General features: G+C 38.8%; 2 protein-coding genes across 2 annotated transcripts; one reads left to right on the plus strand and one right to left on the minus strand.

The window, feature by feature from the left end:
• The first annotated feature begins 1,926 nt into the window (after window positions 1-1,926).
• Window positions 1,927-14,303, plus strand: LOC127634315 (importin-4-like). Its single transcript, XM_052113807.1, has 30 exons — window positions 1,927-2,276; window positions 2,543-2,629; window positions 2,741-2,820; window positions 2,910-2,951; window positions 3,731-3,860; window positions 4,179-4,358; window positions 4,547-4,612; window positions 4,847-4,948; window positions 5,091-5,174; window positions 5,871-6,020; window positions 6,110-6,163; window positions 6,327-6,436; window positions 6,528-6,636; window positions 6,724-6,853; window positions 6,955-7,068; window positions 7,149-7,262; window positions 8,993-9,116; window positions 9,212-9,323; window positions 9,570-9,697; window positions 9,788-9,865; window positions 10,417-10,474; window positions 10,573-10,678; window positions 11,018-11,211; window positions 11,844-11,894; window positions 12,020-12,145; window positions 12,350-12,576; window positions 12,692-12,824; window positions 13,321-13,425; window positions 13,507-13,576; window positions 13,670-14,303. The coding sequence occupies exons 1-30, from the start codon at window positions 2,211-2,213 to the stop codon at window positions 13,798-13,800; spliced, it is 3,261 nt and encodes a 1,086-aa protein (XP_051969767.1). The 5' UTR covers window positions 1,927-2,210; the 3' UTR covers window positions 13,801-14,303.
• Window positions 14,304-14,354: 51 nt separating this feature from the next.
• On the minus strand, window positions 14,355-18,389 carry LOC127634316 (uncharacterized). Its single transcript, XM_052113809.1, has 3 exons — window positions 18,088-18,389; window positions 17,260-17,489; window positions 14,355-14,896 (listed from the first exon to the last, which is right to left on the minus strand). The coding sequence occupies exons 1-3, from the start codon at window positions 18,384-18,386 to the stop codon at window positions 14,784-14,786; spliced, it is 642 nt and encodes a 213-aa protein (XP_051969769.1). The 5' UTR covers window positions 18,387-18,389; the 3' UTR covers window positions 14,355-14,783.
• Between the last annotated feature and the right edge of the window lie 5,882 nt (window positions 18,390-24,271).

Genomic DNA, 24,271 nt, shown 5'->3' on the forward strand with positions numbered 1-24,271 from the left:
AGATAATGATGAGCCTTAGGGTGATTGGATATCTGTTTATGGGACAGAGGTGTGAATGGTTGGGTGGGGGTTGGCAGCAATACATCTGTCTTTTGGTCTTGTTTACAAATGACCAATGGCAATTTTAAAAATATGTTGCTCCTTGAACTGAATTTATATGGCCTAAAGTTACATTTGTCAGGTGTCTGTTTTGTTATTATTGTGGTATTTTAATTAAAGTTTGATTACAGAAGTACAATCCATTTATCTTAAGTGATTTATCTTAGTGTTAATACTGTTTATGTATACATTTTGTTTTTATAAATGCATAATAAATACACATGTAAGTACTTTTATTGTTAAAGGAAATGGGAAAGTAAATACTTTTTGGCTTGTTTTTCAGTGCAATGTGGATTTTCAACGATGAAGATGATGATTGTTTTTCATCTATGCAGTGAATTTGTTTCTAATGGAGATTCAAATGCAAATAACCAGTTAGCACCTCATCATCTATAGTGAACATCTGCCTCAACATGATCTATGTGAAACGAAGGAGAAACAACCATAAAAACAACTTAAAGGACTTTGAATGGCACAGAAACACAGAAGAAAAGTTTTCAAATAGTTTATGCACAAAATATTGATAGTAAAGGTTTAAGTCTACCTGCATTTAAAATGTATTTGAAGTATTATTACATGTTAGAGAAAATTACAATAGTTCAAACTGGTAGAGAAGACATGTTTCTGAGAAAATTGACAAAAACAGTGACCTTTTTTTTAATTAATTGAGATTAAGTGATCAAATGATGTTTTATATATACAATTATAGTTGTAAGCTAGTGCATTTTGTATATGTAACTGTTGTACCTTTATGTTTCAGCTTAAAATATATTTTATTTATTTTATTGTATTATTTATTTTTATCTTGGAAGAAAAAAAGATGCATGAATAGCGGTCTAAGAAATGTATAGAATATGCCTTTTTATGTGTGTAAATTTTTGTTGGGTATTATTTATTTTTATTTTCTTACTGTATTAATATTTTTTGTGACACTGTTTGTGGTATATTTTTGTTGTATGTGCAATGTGATATTAATATTGCAATATATATATATATATATATATATTACTTATTTGAATGGCACATAAACACAGAATAGTTTCCAGATGGTTTATGCATAAGCTTTTGAAAGTACTGGTTTAAGTCTTCCTGCTTTTATTTGAAGTATCATCATACATGTTAGAGAAAATAACAATAGTTCAAACTGGTAAAGACATCGAATGAGAAAATTGACAAAATTAGTGACCTTTTTAGCAGATTAATTGAGATGAAGGTTTTTCATTTGACTGTATATATATATATATATATATATATATATATATATATATATATATATATATATATATATATATATATATATATAAACAGTTTTCTTTCTTTCCAGATAAAAATAAATACGTAAATAAAATAAAAATAAATACAATTTAATTTAAGCTATAACTATACTATATAATTGTAGGTCTTAGTGCATATTATATTTGTAACTGTTGTACCTTTATGTTATAGCTGTAATTACATTTTATTTATGTCTTTATTTTTATCTGGGAAGAAAGAACATTTTTATATAGCTTGTCTTTTTATTGTTGTTGAGACTTTTCTTTCAATTTGTTTCACTTTTTTTGTTATACTGTTTGTAATATATATTTAATTTTGTTGCATATACAATGTGGTACTAAAAATAAGTTTATTTACATATATACATTTTACTTTTTATTTTAATTCCCCTGAAACACACAATCTATCAATCTCACTACAGCTTGTAAACAGGATAAATTGGATTTTGTCATCCGTTACTACAGTAGGCGCTGTTGCAAATGTATACGTCTCGCTGGATCAAATCTAAAATGTTGTTGGTGCTGCTGTCCCTTTAACGAATGTCAAACTCACGTGGCGTTCTTTCCCTCTATCCCGCGTGTTCACTGGGAACTCGCATATGCATATCGCTCGAGCTGCTACTGAGCATTTTCCTCTTGACAGTTGATTTAGTTTAGAATCACCCTACCATCTGATAATTTTAGTAATGTTATAAGTTCAAATCTGTTTCTAAATATTGTAACTGTTTCCAGTTTGGTTACCTGTCATCTGATCTGGGCTGTTTGCCGGTGAAGTTTTCATTTTTAGTATACATTTTGAATTAAAGTGTATTTAACGGTTAAATCAACATTGAAATAATGTCGGAGGAGCTCGAGCGCATCCTGGCGCAGCTGACACAACCGGACAACGCTGTTATTCAGCAGGTAGACACCTACATCACGATTTCATCCTGTGCCAAAGGCTTGACATTTGTGATGTAACTTTCTATAATGTCGTTTTCAGCTCTAGTCTGTGTTGGTTTAATTGGTAAAACCACTCTAAAAATAGTTTCCTTCTTACGTTTTGCAATTCCATTAGCTCAATTTGTAAATTATTAATGACATCGTCTTTGTTTAGTATTGGCATGTTATATATAGCCATGGTTTCTTACTCTCTGGTGAAAATACTGTTATGTCAATGCTCTTTTCAGGCCACAGCTCAGTTAAAACAGGCATTTAAAGATCCAGCCATCATCCCTGCATTATGTGCAGTCATGACTGGTTCCCAAAACCCACAGGTAAACTCACTGTTAACTGTAATTCATTCTCAGCCCTAATGTTGTACACTTGTAAATATATTAGTCTTGGTAGTGTTTGTCAGCATTTAGTGCCTTTGATGTTTGCTGTAGATTCGTCAGTCGGCTGCAGTGATGCTCAGAATGAGAGTGAGAAAACACTGGAAAAAAATCAGTCCAGACCACAGGGAGAGGTTAGAGACTTCTTATTTAAACCAACAAACTAAGACAGTTATCTCTTCTGTGTTTCATTGTACATTTATATTTTGTCCCCCTCTCTCAGCCTTAAAGCAGTGGTGCTGCAAGCGTTCCAACAAGAAACAGAGTAAGTCCGTAATCAGTTGCACTATAAACCAGAGAACCCAAGTAAAACCATCCTTTGTGCATTTTACATTAGGTGTTAAAGTGCTATTTAATTTTCCAAAAATGGAACATTTCTCATCATTTATTCACTTTCAGGCCAGATGTGAAGTTTTTGTTTAGTTTTAGAAGAATATTTCAGATCTGTTTTTCCATATAATGCAAGTGCCTGGTGGGCAGAACTTTGAAACCCCCAAAATCACAGAAAGGCTACTTAAGAGAAATCTTTACGACTCCAGTGGTTAAATCCATGTCTTCAGAAATAATATGATAGGTGTGGGTGAAAAACAGATCAATATTTGAGCCCTTTTTTCCCCAGTAGGTGGTGATATGCAAAATGTTTTGTGAATCTCAAAAAACTAAAGAAGAGGAATGTGAAAGTGGAGATTTACAGTAAAACAAAAAGGACTTAAATATTGATCTGTTTCTTAACTGCACCTATCATATTACTTCTGAAGACATGGATTTAACCACTGGAGTAGTAAAGATTACTTTTATGTTGCTTTTATATGCTTTTTTGGCCTTCAAATTTCTGGTCACCATTCACTTGCATTGTATGGACCTACAGAGCTGAAATATTCTTCGAATTAATCTTTGTTTGTGTTGTGCAGAAGAAAGAAAGTCATACACATCTGTGATGGCATGTGGGTGGGTAACTGATGAGATAATTTTTATTTTTTTATGAACTATCCCTTTAACCCTCACTTTTTCCTTAATATTTGTCTTTCACTGTTTATTCCACAGGCACACTGTTCGTCACTCACTCTCTCAATTGAGTGCTGTCCTGGTAAAGCACGAGACCCCTGACCGCTGGCCTGCTCTTCTGTCCCTATTGAACCAGTCCACTAAAAGCAACAACCCACAGGACAGACAGGTAAACCAGCTAAAGTAAACCCTGTTACAAAAAGTACTGTGATGGTACCATGATACAATGAGGGGATAAGATGGTAATACCATTGTACTTGATTGCATTTCATGGTGCTGAGTGATTTCCGTATTCATTTAACATGGCATTCCAGGGAGCTTCAAAGAATAATATTGTACTATCATGAGTAATTTCCAAAACATGGTATTACCATAGTAAAAAAACACGGTAGCACCCTACCCTACTTTTTGATTATTTATCATTAATGATTTAAAAAATGTCAATAATGAAGGATTAATCTAGTCTGTTCCCATATTTATATTCCAGGTGGGTCTTTTACTGCTCAGCAAGGTGGTGGGATCAAACCCGGAGCCCTTTAAGCCCCACTACAAGCAGCTTCTCCAGTTGTTTGGGGCTGTACTCCAAGACCTGAACAACCCCACTGCCCTCTACTACTGCATTCTTGCCCTCACTGCCATCACAGCCTACACAGGCACAGAGGAGATGGTCTGTTCTGCTTTCTCTGTCTGCTGTAGTTTGCACAACAATTAAAGGAATATAACGGGTTCAATACAAGTTAAACTCGATTGAGCTTAACTTGTATTGAACACGGGATATTCCTTTGAAGAGTTAATGTAGTATGCATACTACTGAAGAAAGATAGAGACCAAGAGAGTTGTTTTTCTCTCTTTCAGAACTTGATGCAATCTCTGATCCCCAAACTGCTCATTGCTCTTAAACACCTCATTCAGGCTGATCAGGTGAGAATGCTTTGATCATTCTAGTTGTTCATATGGTAATGCTCCAATCATTATTTTCTGTATGCTCCTCAATTATGTGCTAATCACTATGTGAGCGGCATTACTGGTTAATCTGTTTGCAGAACAGCCTTTATGATTTAAGTGACTACATTTTTTTTTAAATGAAATTATTTTTTTAAATAAATTTATTTTATTTTTTTAAATGAAATTATATATATTTTTTATTCTATTAAGGATCAGGCCAGTGAGGCACTGGAAGTTTTTGATGAGCTGATGGAGAGCGAAGTGTCCTTCATTGTCCCACACATTGCTGAGATTGTCCAGTTTTGCCTGGAGGTTTGTCCATACAGTTTCACAGCAGTTTATGTATGCTTGAAGTCTTCAAAACATGCCTCTTTCAAATTGGTTTGGTAATCTCATCAATAAACATGTCATTATAAGCATAATCAAAATAAAGATTTATTGTATTTTTTTCTAGATAAGTGCAAACGTGACCTTTAGTGATTCTCTGCGTGTAAAGGCTCTGTCATGTATTGCTTTTCTCATCAGACTTAAAAGCAAGGTAATCCACAATTGTTTGCTTTTTCTAACCCAGTAAACTGTATGAATTTAGGGTGTAAATTACACCTGGACACATATATGTATTAAACTTTTTTTTTTTAAAGAAATAATTAAAGGGATAGTTTACCCCGATAAACTCCGGTAATTCCGATAGCAAAGCAGCATTACTCACCCTCATGCCATTACAGATATATATTACTTCCTGTCTTCAGCAGAACACATTTGAAGGAAAACAGAATAATATCTCAGTAGGTCCTTATAATGGATGTGGAAAGTAATGTGATTTTTATGCTCCAAAAAGCACAGACAAAATAATGAACATTATTTTTCTGACAACAAAGCCCTTGAACGCGACGTAGTCGTAATTTCCACTTCAGAAGTGGGAAGTAGGATAATTCCATTAGCACACGAAGGCAGCATAAATTCTGAGAGAATTTTCATTTTTGGGTGAACTATCCCTTTAAATGCACTATTTGAAGAAATTATTTGTTGTTAATTATTACAAAGTTTTAAAGCATTTTGGAAGCTAATATTTTACATTATTTCTTTATATAAATATTCTTTTCTCAAACTTTTATTGTTTGTTGATGGACTTGTTTTTCACATCCTAGTTCATTACATCAGCCTTATTGTGTCTGTGATGATATAAAATGATTTAAAATCTCATCAGTATCATAAACTTCTGTCTGTTTTTCAGGCAGTATTAAAGCAAAAGCTTTTGCAACCGATACTGCAAGTTGTGTTTCCCATACTGAGTGCTGCGCCCCCTCCTGGTAAAGAGGACCCAGAGGATGAGGAGAATGATACTGAGGGCGATAGTGAGAACCCCAAACACTTTGCTGTTCAGGTTGTTCTCTTTACGTGGTCTCTCCCTCATACTCGTTCTCCCCCCTCACCTCAGTCTCTGATTTGTTCATATGTCTGTGTCTCCTGCAGGTTATTGACACCATGGCTCTTCATATGCCACCTGAAAAACTCTTCAACCAGCTGGTCAGTATAGAAGCAGTACAAGAAACTTGAAACTCAGTTACATACATGTCTAATCCTTAGAGTAAGACACAAAATATCCCAGTATTTTGAGTGGTTTATTTTCTCATTGTAGCAATACTTCAGTGATTCAATTCAAATGTATTTGACTTTTTGTATGCTGCAGATGCCTTTCGCTCAGACCTGCCTGGCCAGTGAGAACCCATATGAGCGTAAGGGAGGGCTTATGTGTCTGGCTGTGCTGGCCGAGGGCTGTGCAGATCACATCCGCACAAAGTAGGCCTTCCTTTACATCCATCCAAACATACTACTCAATCCATGATAAAGCAATCTGTTCAATGCACTGCTCTTTCTTTGTGTGTGTCAGGATGTTATCATCCATGCTTCAAACAGTGTGTCACAGTCTATCAGACAGTAACCAGGTGGTCCGCAGTGCAGGGCTCTTTGCCCTTGGACAGTTTTCGGAACACCTGCAGGTTGGATTGATATATAATTTCAAGAAGGCCTAGTTTTCTTTGCTTTTTAAAAGTTTCTCACTTTAATTTATTGATTTTGTCTCTTAGCCAGATGTCAGTAAATTCCATGCTGAGCTGATGCCACTGTTGCATGGATATTTGTCTGCAGTGAACCAGACCAAAATCGGACACATGACCAAGGCCTTCTATGCTCTAGAGAACTTTTTGGAGAACTTGGGTTAGAATACAGTGTATCATTTAAGATGTTTTTCCCATCTTGAATGATGGACATGTATCCAACTCTTCTTTTTTCCCCCTATCTCTTTCCTTCTCGATCAGGTCAAGATATTGAGCCCTACCTGCCCACTCTAATGGAAACCATGCTGTCAGCCCTTAACAACACAGAAAACCTCAAACTGAAAGAGCTGGCAGTTAGTGCAATAGGGGCGATAGGTAACTCCTCCTTTCCATTAAAACTGCATATTATGTGAAAGTTAGGCTCTAACACTGAGATCTCTATTTCTGTCTTTTAGCAAATGCAGCCAAAGAGCTGCTTGTGCCTTACTTCCCCCCGGTGATTGACAGTCTGAAGGGATTTCTGACGGACACGAGAGATGAGATGAGGGCTCTTCAGACACAGGCTTTGGGTAAAAAAAAAACATTTCAATGTTTTGTTACCAGTGCATCCGAATGAAAAAAATAAAATACAAATCTAGGATACAAAATATAATTTTAATCTATAAATAGACAAAGTTTTAGGATTGAAAAATTTGAATCAAACGTACTTTGACATAAAACAAATATAATTTTTTCACCCTCATGCCTTTATCAGATGTGTATGACTTTCTTCTGCTGAACACAAATATTTTTTGAAAAATATCTCAGCTCTGTTGGCCAATACAATGCAAGTGACTGGTGAACAGAACAAGTGAATAGTGGTCCAAAAAGCACAATGGCAGTATAAAAGTAATCTATATGACTCCAGTGGTTTAATCCATGTCTTCAGAAGTGATATGGTAGGTGTGGTCGAGTCCTTTTTTACTGTAAATTCTCCTACCTGCCCAGTAGGTGGTGATATGCTTGAAGACTGTGAATCTGGGGGGAAAAAAAGAATAAGAATGTGGAAGTAAAAAAAATTATTTGTTGTAAAATCTTAAGTGTTGACCTGTTACTCACCCATGTTTCTGTTGCTTCAGAAGTTATGGATTTAACTACTGGAGTCTTATGGATTTATTTTATGCTGCCTCCTATATGATTTTTGGACCTTCACGTTTTTGGTCACCATTCACTTGCATTGTATGGACCTACAGAGCTGAAATATTCTTCTAAAAATCTTCGGTTGTGTTCAGTTGAAGAAAGAAAGTCATGCATATCTGGGATTGCATTAGGGTGATTAAATGATTCGAATTTTCATTTTTGGGTGAACTGTTCCTTTAAGATTCTGCACCATTTCTAGGTCACTATTCAAATAAACAAATTTGTTACACTGACCATAATAAATCCTTTGTACAGAAGGTCAGATTTCTTAGTTTCAAATGAAGCACAAAAAAACGCTCATTGTAGCATTCTCAAATTATGCTGGCATAACATGGATCATCAGGGGACAGTTGCATAAACTTAGCCATTAACTTAAGACTTCATGAAATAATTAGTCTGACTAGCTAAAGATGCCACATAAAGCCTTTTGCATAAAACAAGCTCACTGTTGTCTTAAGACAGTCTAATTGCCATTGCATTTTGGGAGAAGTAAGACACTGAACAGCTTTAAAAAAATGACCGACAGTGGATGTTCAATTCAGTTTTCATTCGCTAAAAATATTTGCTTATTAAAGGAATAAAATGCTTCAAAATGTATTCTAATGAACACATTTAGTGAGTTTAACCCAAATTATTAAAAAAAACATTGTTACCATCGAAGTCAAATCTTCCACAAAGTCTCAACTCAAGCTCATTTTAGACTTTTAACTGAAGCCCCCACTGGCTCAGCTGACACTTATTTTCCATGGCAACATGGAAAGTAAACAAAAGTTAGCTTAGGTGTATGATGTCTTACATTCTGGTCTTAAATTAGACCAATCTAGGTTTTTATGCAACTGGCTGAAAAAGTTCAGACCAAAACTTACTAGACGACTAACAAGTAAGACTAGTCTAAAACAGTTTTATGCAACCAGCCCCAGGTTTTTTACAAGCTTGTAGAGTTAATGGAGTACATGCTGTTTTTAAATCAAAAGGAGGACATACGAAGTACTTCTACATATTCTTTTATTTCTTGCAATTCACCCTTTCAAATCTAAATTTTTTATGCAGATAATATATTTTGTAATGATAAAATATATCATTACAAAAGCCTCACTATAATTTTTTTTAAATGTTTCAGACACCCTCTCTGTGTTGGCACACACTGTTGGTAAGGAAGTCTTTAGTCCTCTGGCAGCAGACTGTGTGCAGCTAGGTCTAAACCTCACTGATGCAGTGGATGACCCTGACCTGCGCCGCTGCACGTATGACCTCAAGAATCCTCCACATTTAAAAAATACTCAAACGCACATACTCCAAACAGACATCCATTCAATATCGCTATTTTTCTTCTTTCCAGGTATAGTTTATTCTCTGCTTTATCTGAAGTGAGCCCGGATTGTTTAACCCCTCATCTAACTCCTATCACCACGGTGATGCTTCTGTCACTCAGATCCACTGAGTGGGTGACGGTCAGTACAGAATCTTTTTCTCACATGTACATAGCAGAGCAATATTAACACAAACATGTGACTTGGGAGTTTTTCTTAACTTAAGGTGTTTTTAGGGCAGCAGTGGAAATTTTGGCTTAATAAATATGATCTATTCCTATCTGCCCTAAAACTCTTTTAAGTGTTTTAATTGTTACATATTGAAACATGTTACACTTACAGTGAAATATTTTCTGTCAACACTGTCATACTTTGTCTACCTCGAAGTCTCATTTAGAGGAAGACAAACAGTTTGTGCTTCTGGATGACGATGATGATGAAGGTGAAGAGGGTGATGTTGTTTTGGATGAAGATGGAGAGAATGATGGAGAGGTTGATGACACAGATGTTTCAGGGTATGTCCGTCCCTCTCTGTTTGCCCCTCTCGATTTAGTTTACTCTAATGTTAGAGCACTCATCGATATTCTTTCCATTCTCTCGTTCAGGTTCAGTGTAGAAAATGCTTACATTGATGAGAAGGAAGATGCTTGTGATGCTTTGGGTGAAATTGCATTCAACATTGGGTAAAGTCATGTTTTACATGAAACAAACTCATACTCATGCATTTGCAACATAGAGGCTTACATAAGACATGCATAAGGTTCCATTATTTTTCTCGTGGATTTGACTGCAATGAAACAGAATTCGCAACACATTTAACATGACATTTCAGAGTGAAATAGGATTTTCAATGGGATCAATGTAGGGTGTGATGTAATATTATATATCAGGATTTCAAACTGCATTTAGCTTATTCTTTTAAAATTATATTACCATATTCATTTGGAGACTAAATGGAATATATTGACTTTTAAATATTAACAGGACAATATAAAATGAACTTGCGAAAACAAAAGGTTCATTAAAAAAAATTATGAGAAAATATACACCTACATTTTAGATTCAATTTGAAACCATGCTTTATTAAATTTGCATATACAGTAAATTTAAACCTAAAATCCAGATATGTTATTACATATGTGGAAAGCTTCATGCCAGCAGACAGGCCACAACATCTGTATTAGTTTATTACCATGCACAGTACTGCAGCTAACGTGGTTGTCCTGTTTCTCAGAACTGCGTTCCTACCCTTCCTGGAATCCAGCTTTCAGCAGGTGTATGAGCTCCGGGATGTAAGTGGCATGAGTGTTTGTATGTAAAATGCTTCCCTCTGAGTTTAATCCATTGTGTTATAGAGCTTTGTGGCCTTTTGTGTATGTGCATCCATTAGTTTGCACATCAGGACGTGAGGAGAGCTGCCTTTGGTGCAATGGGCCAGTTCTGCCGAGCTCAGCATAAAGTATGGCAGGAAAACCCAACAGAGGCCAACCACAAGGGTATACACACACACACACACACACACACACACACACACACTTCTACTCCCCTCTGACTGTTTCATTTGAACCCATTTGATATTCTCATCACTCTCTTTGCTTCTTTTCATCTACTTTGTCTCTGCTTCATTATTGATGTCTCCCAGACAAATAATTAGGAGGATCTTCACTTGACGAGATGATTAACGTTTAACTCCAGGCTCACAACCCTTATTGTTTCTTTTCCTCCAACTCTTTTAGTAAAATGAGTTTGTCAATATGAAGAGGAAAGATCTTGTAAGTTTTAATTACTCAAAAACCTTTGATCAACTTCTGGGTATCTCTCTCTTTTTCTCACAGCGCTGCATAAGTTGTTGGATGTGGTTTTGCCTTGTTTTCTGGAGGCAGTGAGGCAGGACAGGGAGAGGCAGGTGGTGATGGCCGTTCTGGAGTCAATGAATGCTTTGATCAAATCCTGCCAGGGGGAGGCACTGCAGGCTCCAGGGCGACTGGCTGAGATCAGTAACGCCATCAGAGACGTACTCAAGAAGAAGGTCAGGGCACACCGGGTTTAGGATTACATTTTAAGTCGAGAACTTTCTATCTGCAAAGCTATCATATGGCTTCAGAAGACTCGGAAGAATATAGCGCTCAAGTTATGTGGACCTCATTTATGATATGCACCCCCACCCATGTACTTTTATTGTATGAAACAGGCATCCTAGACATTTAGCAAAATAACTCTTTTGTTTTCCACAGAAGAAAAAGTCATATGTGTTTAGAATGACATGAGTGTTATTTAAATGATTACAGATTTGTTTAAAAAAAAAAATTGTTAACTATTGCTTTAAGGGTTTTATTTTCAGAAAGTGACTTGGTATTTGGTGGGAGTTAGATGAGATTTCTTCTATGACATCTGCTGCAGACAAATGAGGACAGAAATATCACAGGAAAAATAACCCTTTGGAAAATAAAAGCCTTTTAAGTCAGGAACAAACCTTAATCTGTGTCAAGGAAAATGGGCTTTAAGTAATCGAACGGCATGACCGCACTGACATATACTGGCTTCAAACAACAGCTTATGCTCATTTATTAAAGGCATTACATAAGTCTGCAGTCATAAGTCGTGAATTATCATTTTTTTCTTTATGCTTGTAATCTTATATTCTCTCTCTGTCTTGCCCAGACTATGTGTCAGGATGTGGGTGGGGATGAAGCAGACGATGACGACCAGCAGGTTGTTAAAATAATTACACAGTTTTTATGATTTAGTCATAGTTCACTCTCAGCAATGGCACAATTGACTGTGACAGATTTTTGGTGAATGTGTGGAGTTATTGAGTGTTTGTGTGTATGTCTTAGGCGGAGTATGATGCCATGCTGCAGGAGTTTGCTGGTGAGGGGATTCCTGTTTTAGCATCAGCTGTTCCTGCTGAGACATTCTACCCTCACCTCAATGATCTGCTGCCTCTAATCATGAGCAAAGCTGTGAGTCTTTCCCTCTCAGCACAAAGATGGAATACTAGGAATGGAGTAGTTGCATGCTGTGCAATATATGTACTGTGTACTACTGGATTTTTGGTATTAAAAATACCAGTAAATACCGGTTATTTTTATTCAGTTTTGTTCAATTTGTCCAATGTCTTTCATTTGTTACAGTTATTTTTCCCATAATTCTCTCCATTTCTAAAGAAGTCCTCATGCACTGAGGCAGACCGCTCCTTCTCTGTTGGTACGATTAGTGAAACCCTGCACTCATTGGTGGGCGTGGCTGGAGGCAGGGCTGTGGCTGGACGCCTGTCCAATCGGCTGCTGCCGGTGCTTGTAGCTGGAGTTAAAGACAGTGACCCAGAGGTGCGCAATAACAGTGTGTTTGGCCTGGGAGCTCTCGCACAGGCTGCTGGACCCATCATTGCCTCGTATCCTTCACAGATCGTGTGTGTGTGTGTGTGTGTGTGTGTGTGTGTGTGTGTGTGTGTGTGTGTTGTCTGACCTCTGTGTCTCTGGCTTTAAGCTTTAACCCCATTGATTCAGTGACTACCCCATGATGCTGTCCATCTTCTCTAACCTGCTCTCTAAAGAGTCTGACTTGAGAGTGATTGACAACTTGTGTGCTGCCCTCTGCAGGATGATCATGAGCCATGTTGATGGGGTCCCACTCGAGCAGGTTAGATGAATATCTAGTTATTTCCATTTTCTTTATGGTAATTTTTAAGGAATGTGTAATGTTAGCACAAAATACCACAATTATTTTTGTCTTGTCCCTTATTATAATAATTTGCAGTTATCTTAAGTCACTTACAATAGATGTCTGTATGGCCAGTCCATAAACATTCAAATACTCACTGTTACAAAAATATAGCTACAAAATATAAACATTATATATGGTAACATCATTCTAGTGTGATAAAATCAGGGATTTTCTGGTATTACGGCATTTACCCGATTTCAGGGTTTATGTCGTCATGACAAATAAATTATAATATTGGCTATAACCTTACAGATTCAATGTTAGAAAGCGATTTTATCACACAAAAAACATGTTAACATGTATAATGTTTACATCTTGTGGCTATGTTTGCAACCGTGTGGGTTTTAATGTTTATGTGCTGGCACCATACATTCTTACTGTAAATGTGATTTTTGCCCTTCCTCACTCCAAGGTGTTTCCTGCTTTGGTGGCTCATCTCCCTCTGAAGGAAGACATGGAAGAGAACAAGACCATCTATAACTGTCTTTCCTTCCTCTACTCACACAACCCAGTGCTGGTAAAAGCCTCTACTCCCAATATGCTCCGCTCATCGCTCCCTATAAAAGGTTGAGTAACTTTTATTTGTTTCCCTTTCTAGGTTGTTGGTCAGCTCAGACCAATAATATCTGCTGCTACTCATGTACTGGGTACAAAGGTCATTGATAATGGTAAGAATGTGTTTGGCTTTGTTATTTTAATATTATTTACATTAAGGTTGAGAAAGTTCAGAATGTTTATATCCAATATTTTACTCTTCTCAGAAACACAAAATACCTTGCTAGTGCTGCTCCGAAACGTAGCCCAGCAATACTCACAGGAATTTGAGAAAGCTGTGATGTCACTTCCTGATAAACAGAGAAACAATATGACCATGGTGGTAACTCAATCATAGCACCTGCCTCTCATCCTAAGTATCCAACCCCCCACTCCCAAGAGGCCTTGCAGTCTTGTGAAAGCCAGCCAAGAAATTGACGGTTAAATTAGCAGAGTATATGTTCAGTGGAGCACTTGGCTTTAATACTGTATTGCAGTAGAGATGTTGAGAGTGGTTTCTCTTAATTTATTGCCTTGTTCACTTATTATTCTTGTTAGTTTTACTTTGTTCTACTAACCTGCATGAAGGAATGAGTTTCGTGCTTCATTATTGTTTACTTTGTCTATTATTTATTCGTATCAGTTCATTTTGTGGATATTCCATGAAATTCTGGCTGGATATTTGAGTGTGAAGATTTGAATTGCCCTTGCAGTGAAAACAAATATATTCTATGAATTGTTCATTATTATTCCTGTGTTTGTTTAATATGAATCATACTTTTCATCATTCTCAGCCTTTCTCTAAAGCATTTTCACTGTTCAGTTATACAGAATTACACGAAAATAAATATTGGCATATAGCATGAACATGTTGACCTTGTTATCCAGACTTCCTTCTAATGATCCACTGTCTTTCTGAAAAAGCTTTAGATTTTTTTTATTGGAAACATGCAATTTATAAGTGCAGAGCTTTTAGATTGCAGGCATTATAAAGGATATGTTTGGATGTGGGTTTATACAACTTTTACTGTCTGTTTTAACAACACAGTCTCTTAATATCAGCATAATATAGATTCAAATGTATAGATATTACAGTATGTGTAGTGGAAGATATCCCAGATTAAATGACTGTTATTATAAAATACAAAAATAGGGCGAGAGATATGCATCTTCAGATATCTGCCACACAAAGCAATGTCAAAAAATCAATATTCTTATTACAGCACAGCATTTCGGAAATGCTCCAGTAGTTGCTATACTTAGTATGAAGTACCAGTTTAATACATCCAAAACCTAAAATTGCAATATATCTGTCATGTGAGGCATTAGCCTAGCATTAACCTAGATTTCTCCAGTCACGTCTCGTTTCTCTTCTGTCTTCTGCCATTTGGACGTGGACTCTGACACTGTGTCCAAAGCTAGAATCATTTCCACAGGCTGGAGTTCATTTTCAGCTGAGGGGGGAAAATATTTGCCATGTTTAGATTGAGTGGTATTTTTATGTACATCAGAATTCCTTGATACATTCTACACACAAACTGAGAATTATTTTTTGTGGTTGGAAAAAGAGATGGAGGGGAAGAGTGAACATCAAACACTCCACACACCCACTGAGAGAGTGCTGAGCCTGCGAATACCAAACACACTTACTCAGCAACCATGCAGTTATGTTAGCTCACCTCGCTAATCTACTGATCTCATTTGTTAGCTAACTGTCAGGAATTAAGCCATATATTACTGCCTGACACTGTGGCCTAATGGAAAGTGACAGACTGAAAAAAAACCTGAAACAATTCTCTTTAGCAGGACTGACGTAATATTTAAGTGAAGAGTCTTTGTAGAATGAAAAGGTCTGTGTGAACTACAATTGCGTGAAGCACATTTTCTTATTTGTGTGGTAAAGCAAAGAGTTAACTTTAATAGGGACTTGAATGTTTATAGCTTACATTTAACTATGCATCATTTTTAATGTAAATATTTCAAATTATATGTGCTCTGACAGCTGATTACTACAAGTGGTTTCTCAGCAGGATTTACTAAATAAAACTGTTACCTACATGCCAGAACAGATCAGTTTGGGAACTCAAAACCCAGTGGGGAAAGAGTTATCTTGATGAACTTCTAACTTAAACAGTGCAGTCAAATCCAGCAAATATCACACAGTCCTTTTGTATAATGTATGCAGATACACTGAGAACATTGCTGAAGATGAAATCCTGTTTTGTTTAAAGAAAAGTACTGTGGAAACCAAATTTAACCACGTTCAGTTATTAGCTTTTATCAACACATAGTCTAAATTAAAATGGTTAATTATAAACAGCCGACTACTTTATTGGTACATCTGAAGGCCTATTTATTCATGTGATTATCTAATCAGCCAATCATGTGATGGCAGTGCAATACAAAAAAAATCATAAAGGTACATGTTCATCATGAGCTTCAGTTAATGTTGGGGGGAAAATGTGACCTCAGTGATTTCGGCTGTGGAATGATTGTTGGTGCCAGACCAGCTGGTTTGAGTATATTGAGTTTGTGTATTTGAATGTTGTGTGTGAAAATCCCAGAAGATCAGCAGTTACAGAAATACACAAAGCTTGTCTGGCACCAACAATCATGCCACAGTCAAAATCACTGAAATCAAATTTTTTTTTTACCCATTCTGATGGTTGATGTCACATTAACTGGGGGTGTTAGCTGTCCTTTTCTGCATATCATGGTGCCGTTTTGTCGTCCGTGCTGCATAACGCGGCGGCGCATTTGACCTTATCGCAGCACAATTTTGCACATTTTTCAGCTGATCCAGCGGCCTGCTCAGTTCTCCCGATGTCCCTGATCGGCCCTGAAGTGCGTTGGCCCACCGGAAAAATGCCCGGTATTCCAGATTACCAGCTCTGCCCAGATCTGTGCCTCAACACAATCCTATCTCTGAGTTCTGCCTGCAGTTCCTTTGACCTCGTGGCTTGGTTTTTGCTCTGATATGCATTTTCAGCTGTGAGACCTTATAAAGACAGCCTTTCCAAATCATGTCTAATCAATTGAATTGCCCACAGATGGATTCCAATATAAGTGTACAAACATCTCAAAGATAATCCAGAGAAATGGGATGCACATTAGCTAAATTTCAAGTGTCATAGCAAAGGGTCTGAATACTTTTGTCAATATGATATTTCAGTTTTTTTATTTTTATATATATTTGCAAAGATATCAAAAATCTGTTTTTGCTTTGTCATTATTGGTGTGTAGATTAATGTGAAAATAAATTATTTAAAGCATTTTAGCATAACGCTGCAACATAAAATGTGGAGATAAAAAATGAAGGGGTCTGAATACTTTATGAATACGGTGTATAAGCAATAGTGCATTTTTGTAAAAGCTGTTGGGTGAACTTTCTAAAACCACACAGCCATACATTCATGCAAGGGTCAACTATATAATGAAAATAATGAGTTTTTAACTGAAAGCTATAAAAGTTTTTACCAGAAGGGTATTTTTCATTAATGCCAGGTTGGGGCAAGCTGTCACATGTTGTAAATTAAAATTTCTGTTGGCCTAAACAATGGTATCTTATTTTCTTTCACCTTTCCTATTTTTGCTGTTTTGTGCTTTATACCCCATGTAGTGTGACAACATGTCCTGTTATAGGTTTACAATATGTCAGGTGAACATGTTAAATGATTTATCTTTTTTTTTACTTTAAGGTGTGTCTATGTAGAATTTGACCTTGAACCTACCCTGAGAAATATTCACTAGAGTTAAAAATGTGACAATTGCCCCGGTGTACCCTATATATTTATGTACAGTGCCTTTGTGCACCCACCTGGCTGTGTATGTCTCCACGGCAGGATGTCCACTCCGCTTCTGCAGAAGGAGCGATCAGTGTGAGACTCTGTGCTGTAGAGCACCTCCTGACTCTGACGCTCTCCAGGGTGCTGCGCTTTCACACGCACCTCCAGAACTGTCACCTCTTTCTCCTTCAGCTTCCCAGACTTCCCCTTCACCTGCGTGCGCTTGGAGTCTACCCAAACTACACGCTCCTTAACTGCCGATCTGGGAAAACATGGATATATCAGATATAAGCAAGATATTAGCATGTCTCCAATGATGGCAATGGGGAATTTAAGTAACACTTTATGTGTGGGCGCATCACACATAACTGACACACAGCTGACACATAAAACTGATAAACAAAAAGCTGATACAGTCTAATTCATGAGTCATATCTTAAAAACAAACAGTCATCATGACATTTAGAAGTGGAAAACATGTTTTACCAACTGTGTACAACTGGCAGACTCACTAAGATAAAACGTTCCTTACAAGACCACACCTGCTGGGGTATAAAAATTATTTAAATATTTTTTAAATAAAAAATACCAGCTTAAACCAGCCTAAGTTGCTTGTCTAAGCTGGTCACCAAGATGGACCAGATTGTATTTAACTGGGTCTCCCAGACTGACCAGCTGAATTACACCCCACCCAAAATTACTCAAACTATGATAACAGACCAGGGAGACCGCGTGGACCACCTAAAATAATATTATAATCAATATAAAAGATTTAAGTTTCAAATCATATAAAAAGACATTTATATACTGTATAAACACACACACACACTCATCAAATACACCTCTCAGCTTGAACTTACTCTTCGATTCCCAGGTCAGCGAGTGTGGCATTCAGGAAGGGAAAAGCCTGGTCAGGGTTGAGAACTTCAATAGGTAGGGGGACACACATGGGTACCACCCATTCCAGCTCAGCCCGTACCATTTTGCCATTGGTCGGGGAGTCCAAGTGATTCTCCTCAGTGTCTCCATTCACCTGAATCTCCTGGGGCCAGTCCCCATGCTGGACCTCTTTTTCCTGGCCTGCCAGTTTGACTCTGTTGTCTTTAACTGAGTTGACTGGCAACCGTTCACTTTTTCCTTTGTTTACGTCTATGATCATTGAGTTAATTCCTCTTACAGCTCTCACTCAAGAAAAGTCTCTCTGGTTGAAATAATAACCCTTACTTTCTCAACAGATGTTCCCCAAACTTGAGACCAAATGAAGACAGAATCTTCCCAGGTGCCTATCTCTCTCTCTCTCTCTCTCTCTCTCTCTCTCTCTCTCTCTCTCTCTCTCTCTCTCTGCTGTTGGGTTGTGAAGAGAGCCAGTGTGAAACTCCGGGGTATATTCAGATGTCCAGTGGAGATTTAAATGGTTGATGTGAATGTGTGTAATGTGGCGCTTATCTGCAAGGTTTATTAGGCTGTCAGAAGCTGACAAATTAGAGTATGGAGACTTGTTTACGTTCTTGAACCATCTTTCCCCTTTGCATTGCCTTTTGAAGGGTGAGGGTCAAAATCCCTTGTCTCTTCAGATATATCAATACATATATATATATATCCTTTTATAGCAATATCTATCTGTATTCTGTTGCTTAACTTCTTTATTAAAGTTAAGCAACATGATCACATAATCAATTCTATTTTCTTATGCATAACTGAAATATATTTTGAATCATATGTGTGTTGAATGCTAACTAGTCTCTTTTAGGAACATTCCAGAGTCTTTCTCTCTGTCCTGCACATAGGCTGAAGGTCTTTTGGGGATAAGCTTATCTGTGATGCTCTCCAGCCTCTCAGGGGAGGGGGCAGGGAGAATGCGTTAAACATAGGTTCCAGATGTATTCTGTGTTTGATTGTTACCTTTCCATGACTAATTATATGGTTTAAAGTCCTATGTAATAATACCTGAATAGTAGAAGTGTGATTTTCTCTTATTATTTCTTTAGGGAAGAAATGTATGTTATTTCTACCCCTCTCCTCTGCCCGAGGAGTGAATATTTTATCTCTCTGTTTTGGTTTAAATGGCCTGATAACGTTGTGCTCTGGCTCTCTTGTGCCCAGAGAAGAACTGTCGTTTGTCAGTGTTTTGTGTGTGCGTTTGACCTTCTACCCAGGTTTTGAACCCAGGGATGCACACCAGGCCGACTCGAAGACGCCCCGCGACCATCTGCGAGGTCACTTCAGATGTAAATCTCGGGCTCGGACGACAAGTGCGCTGATTAATGTTGATAGGCCGCATAGCTGTCTATATGTTGTGACTTTATGGTCTTTATGGAATGTACGTCCTTGCAAATGGTATAACTGATGTAAGATTTTGTGTAAGGTACGAGTTGGCTTTCGATCTCCTCGTGAGACTTTGCCACTGGCTCTACCAATTTCACTGCAGACTATACTTCAGTAAATTTTTGATTCTTTAATTGAATTTCTCGACTCCTGGTCTTCTTTCTCCATATCTGGTCCGGATCATAACTGTTATACCCCTAACAGTTTGGTGGAGAATGCGGGCAATCACTCCGTGGTGACATCTCTGGCAAATCAGCAAACAAGTTAGGAAGCTTTTATTAATTGTTAGGGCTGTCTGACTGGAAGAGATTTTGAAGGGGAGCGGGAGAGCTTCACTCCGACGAGGCGAGTGAAGAGTAATTTAATTATACTATTGAAAGTATAAGAAGTCGCTGAGAGAGCTGTTAAGGGTTAAAACAGCAAACAGTGCAAGTGAAGCGTGCTCTGTGGGGGGCCCAGGTGGGCATTGGTGTAGCGCCACCCTGGCAGAGTGCGTCCCCGGACGGGAGGTCCAGTGGCACCGTAAACCTGCTCAATCTCTTCCACCTCAGATAGGGGTACCCCAAGCTTAGTGAATCAGGCAGTTAGGGATTCAGATATTAGGTATAAAATAAAATAAAATACAATAGGGATTGTTTTGCCAGGGATGCATCAGGAGCGGTACCAAGTAAATAAATAAATTATGACCCGAATTGGTATGGATCAGTATATGTGACCAGGATGTTTGTGAAGAATACTTTGTGGTGTATTGTATAGAAATCCAGTATTGTTGAAACTATAGTTAATTTATCTGTGTAAAATATTTGCTGCTAAAATCTTTTCGGTAGTGATTTTCAACTGTGACCAAGAAAAATGACTGATAAAGGGAATTTTCTGAGTAGTTCTGACCAAAACGAGGAGGGCACACGCTGTAAACAGCTCTGCTCTGATGAGCTCAAATCAAATAAATGTGCACAGCTCATTAAGAAAATGGTCAGTCAGGGGTTTGATTCTGATTGGAACGTCATGCAGCAGATTGACTGGCTGCAGAACAAAAAAGACGCTGATAGGGCCAAATATCTATCCGTGTTTGCCTATTCATGGATTTGTAAACTGGGTGGTATACCTTTAAGCCATGAAAAGGCAATTCCAAATATGATGGACGGATGGACTAGTTTGATTGCCCAGCGTGATAGAGTGGCAAAAATTATTGGGCAGGAAGTCGGCTGTGATCTGTGTAGTTTGAGTAAGGGTTTTGAGGCTGTTTGTGAGAAGGCAGAAAATGCTGTGAAAAATGAGACAGTTCCCCGTGCTCCATTGGCCCCCACCTTCTCTTCTCAGACTGCTCAGGCAGCTGCTGCTTTCAGCGCTGCTGATCAGACTGATAATCAGAACGATGGGCCATATGCTGAGGCGCGCGGATTGTTGAATGTGGCTGTTTCGCGCCCCCCACCTTATGACATTTCGGAGATTCCTGCCGTGCAAGCAAAGCAGATTAAGCAAAAACCGGGGGTCGGAAATCTTAACTTGTCCCCCAGAGAAATGTCTAAACCCATTGAGACGGCATTCGCCGCCCCAATCCGACATCAGGCTTGGGGAGCATTGAATACTGAGATGGGTGCTGGCTGGGAGGATGGTCAATGGGTCAGACTCACAGCGGCTGAGAAAAACAGTTTGCTTGCAGGGTTGGAACCTTTTAAGTTGTATAACCCAAACAAAATTCTATGGGACAGGCTAGAGGCCGTTGCTAGGCAACAGAATCTGGGGATGGCAGATATACAGTCTTTGGTTGAGGGTTTGGTTCCCACCAGCAAATTAAGGGCGGTTCAGATTGCTCCTTTCCACCCCAGAGTCCCCACAGATTGGCCTGAGTTTTGTGAAGCTTACTCAGATTACAAGTTACGGCGTGAAAGATATTTTGGGTCGGGGGTCTTTTCCCTGGACCAGTGTGACACAGATTAAACACAGGGCTGGCGAAAACCCCTTAGAATACATTGAGCGCTTTCGCATAGCCTATGAAACGTACTGTGCTGCAAACAACAACGCAGAAGATCTTGATTCTGCCATAGTGATAGAATCCGCTACAGGCGGATTGAATAAACAATACCGAGACATGTTGTTGAACAGTGCCATTGACATCAGATATTGGGAGGATTTGCTTCGTTGGTGCTCTGTAAGCTGGAGCCGTTTGCAAACACGTGATGATGATGTTAATGTGGGTAAAGTATCTGCTGTGTCAGTTGAAGTGGAAATGAGTCCCCGCAATAACATAACCTGCTATAATTGTGACGAGAGAGGTCATACCTCTAGAGATTGTACCAAGCCTGTTGCCAGATGCAGAAATTGTAACAGAGAGGGCCACATTGCTAGACATTGTCGTAGTGGTAAACAAAAAAAATCACAGAAATGAGAAAAAGGAAGGTCCTAAAAATTATATTTCTGTCAACAGTGATGCTCCGAAGCTTAACTCTCTGACTACAGCTGAGCTCAAAAAGCTGAGGCAGCTGATAGGGGACGAATAGGGGTCAGCGGCCTCCGGTTCATGTAATTATGCAGACACCCGCCCATTCATACATGCGTTGTTAGGAGGCCGGCAATGCCTTATTTTGATTGACACGGGCGCGACTGTATCAATTACAGATCTCGATCTTGAGATCCCTTCTGAAACTTTGTATATAGAAGGTCTAAATGGCACAAATGTATATCATAAATCTGTTCCTATCCCTCTAACCATTTCTAACTCTGAAAAAGTCTATTGGACTGAATTTTGGGTAGGGAAAAATACTGTAGGGACTCTAATTGGTGTTGACATTCTGAAAGAACTCGAAGCTGATGTTTTGCTTTCTCAAGATAAGCTAGTGCTTGGCTGCAATGAAACAATTCACTTATCTCAGAGTGGTCCCCACCATGAGCAGAGATGTGCAGTGGCTGAACCTGCTAGTCTAACTGAAACTCGCCCTGAGTGGAAGTTTATAATTTCCAAATTTCCTGATGTATGGGCAAAAGATAAATATGATTGTGGTTTAGCACAGATTCAGCCACTGAGCATCCCAGGTCCTTTGCATGAAGCCAGAAGACAATATCCTTTGAAAAATGAGGCTCGAGAGGGAGCTGACACTGTTGTAGATGAACTATGCAAACAGGGGATTGTGATTCCCTGCTCCTCTCCCACTAACTCTCCCATGTGGCCTGTCAAAAAGCCGGATGGGAGCTGGCGTTTGACCATTGATTACACTTCTCTGAATTCAGTGTCTGAGAAAATGCACCCTCTGGTGGCCAACCCCGCAACTATCCTACACGAGATAGGATCTGAACATTGTCTTTTTACTGCTTTAGACATTTCTAACAGTTTTTGGACTTGTCCCCTAGCCAAGGAGGACCAAGGCAGATTTGCTTTCACCAGCAGGGGTCGCCAATGGACATGGAGTCGTTTGCCACAAGGTTTCTGCAACTCACCCACACTGTTTCATCAGGTACTAGCATCCTTCATCGATCCGGTAAGAAAACAAATTGAATATGACGGATCTGTTGTCCTACAATATGTGGATGACATTTTAATTGCTAGTCCAACCAAGTTCAAACATTTGACTGCTGTACAGACTGTTTTGAATGCCCTCCAAAACGGGGGATTCAAAGTGAAATTGAAGAAAGCACAGCTAGCACTGCCTGAAGTGACTTATTTGGGGCAAATTGTGGGTGTGCACGGCAGACGCATCACTCCTGAACGAGTTAAAGCTATCATTGAACTTCCAAAACCAAACACGGTTACTGGTCTAAGGCAAGTAATGGGTCTTTTGAATTACTGCCGCCAGTATATTTCTGAATACACTGAACTTTCTAAACCACTCACAGAGGCGCTGAAAGGAGGAAAACCTGGATCAGAGCTGATCGACTGGACTGTGGAGATGGAGGAGGCATTTGTGAGTATCAAAGAATCTCTTGCTTCCTCCCCAGCATTACGTCATGCCGATGCCAGCAGGCCGTTCCATCTATGGACATGGGTGGGAACTCGATCCTATTCAGCGGCCCTGGGTCAAAGGGTTCCAGGAAGAAACTCCTATGGGATGGTAGGATATTATTCTGCTCCTATTCCTGTTTCAATGGCAGGACAGCATCCGTGCCTGTTGATATGCGACTGTGCAGAGTGGGCTGTAAAGATTACCGAGGACATTGTTACACATCAGAAGGTGATACTGCACACTAGACACCAGATTCTGAAATTGTTAACAAACACTCGTTTAGGCGCTATCTCTAATCAAAGACGAGCTAAATGGGAGGCCACTCTCTTGAGTAAAAATGTGGATATAAATATTGACATTGAAACTGCTATCAACCCTGCCTCCTTACTTCCAGAAGAAGGAACTGCACACAACTGTGCCCGACTGATCGAGACGGACAGCCAGAGCCCTCTTCAATCTGAACCACTTTCTGATGCCATGAAGTTGTTTGTGGATGGTTCCAGCTTTCATGAACAGGGAAAACGCTTCACTGGCTGGGCTGTTGTAAATGAACATGGTGAAACTGTTGACTGTGGTTCTCTTTCAGGAGGAGGGGCTCAAGTGGCCGAGCTGGTCGCATTGACACGAGCATTGCAGTATGGCCAGGGGAAACGAGTCAATGTTTACACTGACAGCCGTTATGCATATGGTGCTGTTCATGACTTCGGCCCTGTGTGGAGACGCAGAGGATTTCTAACCACTGCCGGTCTGCCGATCTCTCATCAACAGCAGGTAAAAGAAC

The sequence above is a fragment of the Xyrauchen texanus genome, chromosome 41, assembly GCF_025860055.1.
Source record: "Xyrauchen texanus isolate HMW12.3.18 chromosome 41, RBS_HiC_50CHRs, whole genome shotgun sequence".
NCBI classification, from domain to species: Eukaryota; Metazoa; Chordata; class Actinopteri; order Cypriniformes; family Catostomidae; genus Xyrauchen; species Xyrauchen texanus.